This window comes from Octopus bimaculoides, chromosome 14 (genome assembly GCF_001194135.2).
Source record: "Octopus bimaculoides isolate UCB-OBI-ISO-001 chromosome 14, ASM119413v2, whole genome shotgun sequence".
Classification (NCBI taxonomy): Eukaryota; Metazoa; Mollusca; class Cephalopoda; order Octopoda; family Octopodidae; genus Octopus; species Octopus bimaculoides.
In genome coordinates this window covers 17,326,234-17,337,317 of record NC_068994.1, presented here as the reverse complement: position 1 = coordinate 17,337,317, position 11,084 = coordinate 17,326,234, and the positions used below count along the sequence as shown (strand labels likewise).

The 11,084-nt window shown below is 35.1% G+C and overlaps 1 protein-coding gene across 1 annotated transcript in view; it reads right to left on the bottom strand.

Moving 5' to 3' along the window:
• Positions 1-11,084, bottom strand: part of LOC106878020 (coiled-coil domain-containing protein 186) — a 146,152-nt gene that overhangs the window by 29,097 nt on the left and 105,971 nt on the right. Inside the window, exons 10-12 of the mRNA XM_052973031.1 lie at positions 8,300-8,480; positions 3,598-3,672; positions 1,111-1,195 (exon numbers count right to left, since the gene is read on the bottom strand). Of these exons, the coding sequence (XP_052828991.1) occupies positions 1,111-1,195; positions 3,598-3,672; positions 8,300-8,480 (341 nt within the window). The remainder of the gene's footprint in view (positions 1-1,110; positions 1,196-3,597; positions 3,673-8,299; positions 8,481-11,084) is intronic.

Below are 11,084 nucleotides of genomic sequence, written 5' to 3'. Positions count from 1 at the left end.
ATATATATATATATATATATATATATATATATATATACATACACACACAACACCTCATTTCATGTGTATATCACGAAGATGGTGACAATGTGCAGGCAAATGGCCAGATGGATTCTGAAAATTTTCGAAACAAAGGACCAAGAAACTATGCTGGTTCTGTGGACGACATTTGCACTCAGCCATCTGGACTACTGTTCTCAACTACGGTCACACAACAGTGTCAAATTAATAGTGAAACTTGAGGTACTTTACCAGTGCTGTACCAAGAAGATTTCATCAATGGAACAGTTGAGCAACTGGGTGAGAGTGAAAGACCTATGACTCTACTCCTTGGTGCAAAGATGGGAGAGATATGCAGTGATATACATATGGAAGATCCTGGAGGGGTTGGCACCAAACTTTGGCACTGAGAGCTATACCAGTCCCAAACTGGACATCACTGCACTGTTCCAAAGATCTCAGTTATCCTGTCTAGAGGGAGGACCATGTACTGCAATTACTTGGGATTCAATGGCCCACAGCTATTTAATACCATGCTGAAACATCTGAGAGATGTACATGGAGCAGGGGTAGATGTTTTCAAGAAATAGCTTGACCTCCTGCTGTCCAAGGTCCCAGATGAGCCAACATCAAGGCAAGAAACTCAAAACAGGGAAGCAATGTTGAACTCTCTCTTGCACTACTTCATTAAAAGCCAATCGCATACGAATGGTCACTGAAAAGATGATAAGACTGGCAGTACCCCAGCATGGCCATAGCGTTTGGGCTAAAATGCACAAAAGAATAAAAGAATACACGCACACGTTTGTGTATATATAACAGCAGTTAAAACTCTGCTTTACATATTGAGTACCTTTTCTTTGTGTGTGTGTGAGATCATTTCTACAGTTACTTTTCCATGCTTGCATGTGTCTGCCGGAATTTATTGAGGCAGATTTTTACTGAAGATTGGAAAGGAATCTTTCAAAAGTATAACAAGTACAATTAGTTGAAAATCTCCACAAACTACATAGCTCTAATGCCTACAGAAACTAAATAGACCATCCTAAATTAAAAAGAAAACAAATTACACAAAAAAAAAATTCTTCAAGAAAGAAAATAAAAACTCACCTGATTTACTTTTATCTACTAGTTGTGTTGTAAGAGTAGTTGTTTCTTCCTGCCGTTTTTGTGTTTCTTCCTCCAAACTTTTATGCTAGGAAAGAACAAACCAAGTATGTTTTAGAAAGTTGTGTCACATGTTTTTTAAATGGCTTAGTCAGAATGTGGTGGTGGTGCAGCACCTATGCTCCCTTATAGGGCATCTATAACTTGTGGGTATAAAGCTGTGAGTTCACTACATCTGAGACTTGGGCCAAATGCTTGCAACGGAATGGACACAGCTAAAGATACCAACTTTGCTTTTTATCCTTTCAGGGTTGATAAAATGAGTACCAGTTGGTACTCATTTTGGCAATGAGAGCTATACCAGTCCCCAAACTGGACATCACTATACTGTTCCAAAGGTTCCAGCTATTCTGTCTAGAGGGAGGACCATGTACTGCAATTAGTTGGGATTCAATGGCCCACAGCTATTTAATACCTTGCCAAAACATCAGAGAGATGTACATGGAGTAGGGGTATATGTTTTCAAGAAACAGACAAGCAAATCTCTGATATTGAGCAGAATATTTGCTATAATGATATTTCTGATTCAGCAATTTAGCACTGAATCTGCTTGAAATATAATGGAAAATAGGTCAGTTTTAAAACATTGATGTCCAGGTCACAAAAGTAAAATTTGAAGGGAATAATAGTGATTTCCTTTGATTTCTAGATAGAAGCAATAATACTTACTGACCAAGAACAAAAAGAATTTTAATTGTTACCCAGTATTATTGATTGAGTCTGACATTATTAATATTTTAGCTGCTAACATTTGACTAAAAAAAACTAATAAGTAGACGTCAATATTAAGACCATCTCAAAGGTGGCAAGCTGGCAGAATCGTTAGCATATCAGGCAAAATGCTTAGCAGCATTTCGTCCATCTTCATGTTCTTATTTCAAATTCTGTCAGGGCCGACTTGTACTTTCACCCTTTCAGGGTCGATAAAATATGTACCAGTTGTGCACTGGGGTGAGGTAATCGACATTCCCTTCTCCCCAAATTATTGGCCATATGCCGAAATTGGAAACCTACATTAGTAGCATCCATTCTAACACACTCATAGGATTTATACATTGCTTACATATCTTTAGGTTGAACCAAACAATACTTCTATCACAGCCATCTTTGAATCAACCTGACATTTCCAATTCATTTGACTAAAATTTTTAAAGGCAGTCCCCCAGTCTAATGAATGAAACCAGTAAAAGAATAAAAGAAAACACACACACAAAACCTATTTGTATACGTGGAGCCCCCTTGAGGCAGTACAAGGACCAACTCAAATCAACCTTGAAAAGCACCAACATCGACCCTGCACACTGGGAGGATATCGCGGCAAACAGACCCCTCTGGAGACACACCATCAAAACGGGTTCAGCGGACTTCGAGAAAGCCTGAGTCGCAAGAGCTGAACTCAAGAGATGGGAGAGAAAGCAGCGCCTTCTCCTTCCCAAACCAACCCCTTCTATCCCTTGTCCACAATGTCCCCGTATGTTTCATGTAACCCTTGGATTGCGGAGCCATCTGCGGTTCAAACACCCAGGAAAATGAACTGGATTGCAAGCTCGGAAACATGAGACGCAGCCAACTACTATTGATTAGTATTCATTTATCATATATATTTGTGAATATATGTTGCTATTTGGGATGCCAACAACCATACAATCCCCTAAAGTATTTTTTTGTATGCCTTGGAACACACTATTTATATACAGAAAAAAAGTGTGATTCAGGTATGTCTTATTTTTGTTACATTTTTAATCTACTAATTAACACAACTATCACTTAACCAATGATATACACCAACAAAAGTTTTAATTAAATTCTTCTTAGATGTCTTAGTTAAGCATTTTTCATTTTCAAATTTTAAATGTCTATACCAACCATCTCAACTACATCAATTACACCCCACTTTGTACCAAGACACTCAGTAATACATATTTTTAAATATCAGATTCATGGATCAGCTGTCTTGCCTACACCAATTATCTATCTAGTCCAGGCAACATGATGGGTAAGATAGGGCAGGTGGGGGAAAGAGAGAGAGTATGTGTATGTGATAGATGAGAGAAATAAAGTGAGAAGAAAGGGTGGTTGGTGGAGACTTAATCAGAACATAATTGGTGAGAGAGATTCAAAAATAGATACAAATCTCTCGTGATCACAGTTTTTACGTTTGTTTTGCCTAATTTGCATGGATTGGGTGAGCCTTCTCCAGTCCAGCAGCTCTCCTCTTATTGTGGTCCTGGTCATCTTCTTTCCGAGGTTCAGCCTCTTGCGATCAGTCATCAGTACTTCGTTCCATATCTTACTTGGTCTCCTGCTTTCACAGATTCTATCCACTTAGAGTGTTCCACACTTTATACAACTGGCATCTTCCATACCATTTACACACACGCATACACATACATACGAAAATCTACTGCATAAAGATTCAAAAGTATTTACCAATTCTTGGCACTTTGTTTCTGATTCTTCAAGTTTAACCTTGATAACATTTAACTCTTCCTCTAACGAAAGCACCTATTAATAAAGAAAATGGATGAAAATTCTTCAGTAAGGTTTCCTGGAGACATTGGCAAATATTTGACATGAAAAATATTGGAAAAGTGTTTGCATCTGCATGTTGTACAAGTGACCCTTTTTTTTAAAAAAAAAACCCTTTTGGAGTTTATCAATATTTATTTAACAAGAGTTGATGGAATAGTAGAACATAAGACTTGATATTTTACAAAATTTGTAATACACCAAGATGGTCTTTTACTTTTGCATGATTTTGTTATGAGGACTGTACTTTTAACTTTTCTCAAAATTTCCAAGGCAGATTTGGGAAAAGAAGGAAACAAAAAAAAAGAATTATGACTTAACCCTTTAGTATTCAGATTACTTTGTCAAATATAATGCTTATTTATTAACATTGTTTTGAATTAATCATGCTTTATCTCATAGCTTTGATATTTCAATGATGTGATTATTAATTTTTAGACAGGCATTGTAGGGTTGGTACTAGAGGCCAGATCTGGCTGATTTCAACATAAAACAGGTAGAATATTTTGGCCGGATATAGCCAGTTTAAATGCTAAAAGATTAAGGGTTATTGTCAGATCAAAGACATAGTCCAGACACTTACAACAGAGTGGACTCCTCAATAGAAACCCTAATTCCAGATCATCATCATCATCGTTTAACGTCCACTTTCCATGCTAGCATGGGTTGGACGATTTGAATGAGGATTGGTGAACCAGATGGCTACACCAGGCTCCAATCTGATTTGGCAGAGTTTCTACGGCTGGATGCCCTTCCTAACACCAACCACTCCAAGAGTGTAGTGGGTGCTTTTACGTGCCACAGGCACGAAGGCCAGTCAGGCGGTACTGGCAACAGCCATGCTCGAAATGGTGTATTTTACGTGCTACCTGCACAGGAGCCAGTCCAGCGGCACTGGCAACAATCTCGCTCGAATGTCTTTTCACATGCCACTGGCACAAGTGCCAGGAAGGCGATGCTGGTAACGATCACACTCAAATGGTGCTATTTACGTGCCACTGGCATGGAAGCTAAAACATATGATAGATTAATATAACATATTTCTAATCCATCTAGCTATAAATAAATACAATGAGGAAGGTACAATTCCTTTGTAAGTAGGCGCACTTTATAATTGATGAATGTTTCCTTAACATACAATATTGAGTACAAATTCGTTGGCTTAAACAGCAAGGAATTGGCTTCCTATCTAATGACAGAAACGGCTGACTATTTTAATAACTAAAAAACTGGGGTAAGCTATCCAATAATTAGCAACGTCTTCCATTAACCAAAGAAAGGAATAAATTATGCTATAGCGTGCCTTCTTCCTGAGAAGGACTCAATATAATAAAAAGTAAAAATACAGAATTCTATTTTAGAAAGAAGTTTTACCTAGCAAATCTATTCTTTATAATTTCAATGAAAAGTAGTTTTTATACAACTGTAATTGTGCAGATGCTTAATGACTAATAAATATATTGCAGAACAAATCTGTAAAGATAAATATAGCCTCTCTACTCTATTCAGTGACGCATGAAACTGGTTATAGTAAAATGTCATGATGCAATTAGGAAACACAAAAACAGTGATGCAGTGGCTTTGCTACCTATTCTGGCACCTAATTTACAACTTACTCTTGAAACAGATGTCTGTACATCACCAATAGGTACTGTTTATTGCAAAATGGACACACAATTTGTTTTTGTTCACATAGATTAAATGATTTTGGAAAGAAATGACCCATTGTAGAATTAGAAGCTCTTTGCAATAGTGAAATCAATTGAAAAATGCAACAATATCCTATGGAGATAAAAAATTGAAATAGGTTACAGATCAATAAACAGTCAATCTATGACAGTCAACCTAAATCTGTTATCAAAAATACTAAACTGTGTCACTGAAGGCTGCAGCCTTCTCATACAAAATACAAAACTGACTAGGAAGACAGGATTTGACTATAGTTGCTTTAAATGGAATTTCCTCAATTGCTAAAGACAATGAATTGATGCCAAATGGACAGATAAATAAAACAAAGAATATTCACAAAGAGACAAGATAGGCAGGTTTAAATAGACAAATTGCTTATTTGAAAAGGTTCATACAGATTTGATTGTAATGACCTATTAAGACAATGTGCTACAGAAAGAATAGTATGTCCGATATATGTATGTAAGGGTGAAAGCTAACTTTATCGAAATTACAACTGGCCAGCTTATACTATCAGTAAAAACTTTGATATTGTAGGTTGAAAATCAATTACTAAAATGGAAAAGTCTTACATTTGACTGTATTTGATGAGTTTATGCGACAACCTTTCACATTTGCCTTAAGGAAAGCAAATGATATTGGAAATTTACAATAGTTTGACATTTGTCTAAGTGAAATTGGCAAAGTCATTAATAGGTTGTCCAGGCTATTGTTTCCATCATCATCATCATCTCCAACACCATTTAACATTGTTTTCTATGCTGGTATGGGTTGGATGGTCTAACCAGAGCTAGCAAACAAGAGAGCTGCACCAAGTTACAAACTGATTTGGCCTAGTTTCAATGGCTGGGTGCCCTTCCTAATGCCAACCACTTTATAGAGTGTCTGGATGCTTTTTACATGATGCCACCACAGGTGCTTTAATGTGGCATCAGCAAAGATGTTATTGCATGGTGCTGGCATGAGAGCTTCTTATGTGGTGCTAACATGGGTGTTTTTTACATGGCACCAATTTGTTCTGTGTATATTCTTGCAGTTCATAATTTTAGAGTCAACAAAATTGTTTTACCCCACTTCCAGCCTCCTCCTTTTTCATAATTTCAGGCCACTATTTTCCATTGCAATAACTGGTAGCTGTATTTCCCAGACTTAAGAGAAATAAGGTCAATTTATTATTTTAAAAGTCTAGGAGGTTTTTCAACTAGATAATGAATTTATGAAAGGCTTCTGTAGAATCATGCTTTAACAGACAGATTGATTCTTACTGGTGACAAAGCTGAACATAGTATCTTCTGAAAAGTTAAAATTGGCGTAATTTGTAATTTCAAAGAATCAATATCTATTTCACATGTAAGCATTGTTGACTCACAAAGACATTTTATATCCTTTTAATAATAAATAGGAGGTTGGTGGTACTAACAATAAGAATGTATAATACAATTTTTGTGCTTGGAAAGCAACTGTTATTTCTTATTTGCTTGTCCCTAGAAAGAATGGAAAATGGCTAATATTTCCTTCAAGCTTTGCTTCTTTTTTACATTCATTCAAGCCCCAAAGAATCCCTCTTAACACATAACTATCATCTCACCCACTATTTCTGCTCATCATCAGAGATGCACATATTGTCAGCCACTAAGAGACATGCTCAAGTGGTTATGGTCAAGCAACTGACAAGCAAATCTGTGATATTGAGCAGGATATTTGCTATAACGATATTTCTGATTCAGCAACTCAGCACTGGATCTGCTTGAAATGTAATGGAAAATAGGTCAGTTTCAAAACATTGATGTCCAGGTCACAAAAGCAAAGTCTGAATGGAATAATAGTGATTTCCTTTGATTTCTAGATAGATGGAAATAGAAAATAACACTTACTGACCAAAGACAGAAAAAAATAAAATTTTGTTATACAGCATCAGATGTAGTGTGCAAGAGAGAAGACTGCACTGGTATGGCCATATAATGCATATGAATGAAGGCAGTTGCATCAAGAGGAGCCGATCTCTAATTGTAGATGGAACATATGGAAGGGTAGACCCAGGAAGACGTGGTACAAAGTGGTGAGGAAGGATCTACCAATGTTGGGACTCACAGAGGGAATGACAGGGGGCCGAGACTTCTGGCAGTTTGTCATGCTTGAAAAGACATGCCAAGCTAAGTAAAAGCATGGTTGCCTTTGCATCCAGGCTTGTCCCTTACAACCCTCTCCAGCTGAGCATCTCTAATCTTGCTGGCTCATAAGTACTGGTGCCACGTAAAAAGCACCTGTGCTGGTGCTGTGTAAAAGCACCCAGTACACTCTGTAAAGTAGTTGGCATTAGGAAGGGCATCCAGCCATAAAAATCATGCCAAAACAGACATGGAACCTGAACAGCCCTTCAGCTGATCAGTTTCTGTCAAACCGTCCAGTCCATGCCAACATGGAAAATAGACATTAAATGATAAGGTAATGTTAGAATATCCAATACTGTATTCCTTCCTTGAACTATATATATGTATACTTTATTCAAAAGCCATTAAAAGAGATTGTAAGTCAATGAAAACTAACCAAATTTTCTCCAAAAAAAAAAAATCTAGTGTCTGTAGTTTGAGTGCTAGCTTTTGTATGTTCCTTATTTAAATCAAGAGGTTTGCACACACAACAATTATTAGATTATTACAGTAAGAACTCAAGGGAGGAAAGTTATTCACTGCTATTGAGCATCAGTCTAGCCGGTTGCTAATTTGTGCTCTGAATTCAGATCTTGTCAAATTGCAATATTCCACAAAGTCAGTGAAATAAATAAACAGAAATAAAGTGAATCAGGAATTTGAAACCTTGACCCATATCAAAGTAAATCTAATGTGAGAGTCACTAACAAGAGATTGAATAGCCAATATAATGCAATAGCAAGGAAAAAACAAAACAAGCTTACTTTATTATTCACAGTGATGTTTTCAGACTGCAGATGAGCATTCTTTGCACTCAAATTAGCAGTCAATTCCAGTAGCTCAGATTCCCGCACCTTACACGATTCAATATCTGTTTTTATGTCAGTGAACTGCTGACTCTGTTCTGAAAGTTTATCCTGCATTGCAGATAATTCCTCTTGATTTCTGTAAAATATGATGAAGATTGCAAAACCAAATTAAAATATATTTACAAACACATACATATATATGTATATATATATATATATATATATATATATATATATATACACACACACACAAATTGGACAAGTGCATATTTGAAAGACCAATGTATATTGATCAGCTAACTCAGGGTGGTAATTGAAATGATTTCAAATGTTCCGCTATTTATTATTTGACCTAAAGTTTGATATCTTACTTGCAAGCTAATATGTTTGAGATATTTAAAAGATTAAACGTCAAAAGCAATGGCTTTGACACACCAAATTATGTTAGCATTTCCTTCACCATGAAGATATGGTGATGGAGCAGATTGTCTACCCTTAAGACAATGCAAATAAAGTTCCCAGTCCCCAAGATCTGGAAATGCATTTCAAATTTCAATAAACATGAATTGAGAAAAAAACCAAACAAAAAATGGAAGTATTCGTCATATAGCTTCAATGAAATGAATAAGAAACAATTATCGCATTTCTACAAAAGGCAAACCTCCCCCACTATATATATCATATAAGCCTTTCTATTATAGGCACAAGGTTTGAAACTTGGGGGAGGGGACTAGTCGATTACATTGACCCCTGTGTTTCACTGGTACTTAATTTATCAACCCCAAAAGGATGAAAGGCAAAGTCGACCTTAGGGGAATTTAAACTCACAATGTAGCAACAGGTGAAATACCGCTAAGCATTTCATCCAGGAGGTTAACAATTCTCCCAGTTCACCAACATATACATACCATATAATGAAAGATAAATAAAATGAATGTTTTGTTCTAGTAAAGGAAGATTCAAAGTAAATCATTTGATTTCCAGAACACCATCATTCACCCACCCACATTTCATTGCAAAAAAATGTCAGAGATAAACTGCATACAAATTATTGCTGAATGTTAAGGTTAAACTAATAGCAAAATGTTATTTTAATAATATAGATTTGTTCTTGAGTTCTAATACTGAAAATGTGACTATTTCAATTTAAACTTATTTGGATATAGAGTAAACATTTGCATGAAGGTGGTGCTATACTCTATTTCTGAATGAAGAGTTAATGTCTCATCAGATGAGGTGAAGCAGCTCTGTAAGTAATATATTTTTGCTTAATGGCATAAGGTTAGAGCATTAACTGTACATAATGAAAACATTACCAATTTGATTTAATGGGGATGACTGATATTAAGGTATCTATAATATATTACTAAAAACCTGATTCGTTCAATCAATCTTATTTATGGGAACAACTTAATTATTATATGATGAGTTTAACAAATTGAAATAGAGAAATGAAGTAAATCTGTTAATTTACCATTGTTATTCAATTTGATTATAATAATTTGTTTAATATAAAGTTTTAATAGAACTCATATTCTTAGTATTTGAACAGTCTTAAACATCAAATAATTGATATAAGTTGAAGGCAGTATATTGCATTATAGTAATAGTATATGTGCAGTATCATTGAGTCATAATAGATAGCTTGCATGTACCATAAAAACCCATGTAATTTATGCACTTTTTTACACAAAAATAAAAATAAATTTTAGGGGGTTGCGTAAATTATATGAGTAGATCGTTTCCAGAATTTCTTTGGAAATATTTTAGTTGAAAAAAGGCATACAAAATGTAAACATTTGTACCAGAAGTTGACTCATTTATTGTCAGAATAGGTTTTTACAGAAGAAAATAATGGCTTAAACATAATGAAGTTGACTTTTATTTATGCTGGACAGTATAATGCTTACTTTTTCTGTATAATTTTACTAAGACCATTAAATGATTAACTACTTTTTGAAGTCTGATGTTTATGCTGGTAAACATTGTCTGGGCCATATTTTACATTGCTTGGAGCACCATTGACATACATAATGATATGGATATTCCTGACTGAAAAAAATATAATGATATGGATAATCTTGATCGTATGTTTCTATTTTTGTCTGTTTATTATTAGGCACAGTTTTAAGTTTGCCGTACTGTTTACGCCAATTTTGAACATTGGCTTCATTAAGATTACAATGCCTTCCAGCAGCTGTCACGTTCAAATGCATATTCAACATATTTAATTTCTCCTTTGCAGTAAACGATTCATAAGTTCTGCCCATACTGACAATAATGGTAATGACAAATTTTTAAGTTTGCATGACATTTTATAAGTGTAAAAGGGATTAAAATTTCAATATTCCATATCAAAGGTTCCAACAAGAATAGGCGAAAAAAATTCTGTTTACATAATCAGTTTTATCAGTCACCTTCCTCTGTTGGTTGAGTAAAATGTCATCCAATCTGATGTTCATTGGTAATTAAACTTAATTTGCAACACCTGTGCGTATTTATCAGCTTTGTTTTTGTTGGTAATTCTTATCAACAATTTTTCCTGTGATCATGATTTGAGAAGACATACAGCAGTATGCTAAAGATCGGACATAATCTCTTGTGGGCAAGAAATGTAAAATAAAGTTTATTATAAACACAAACACTTTGTAATTTAATAGCTTTCAATGTGATACCTGTTAAACAGAAATTATTTTTATTTGATGAAAATTTCATAAAATCTAACCATAAGTAAGTGAAA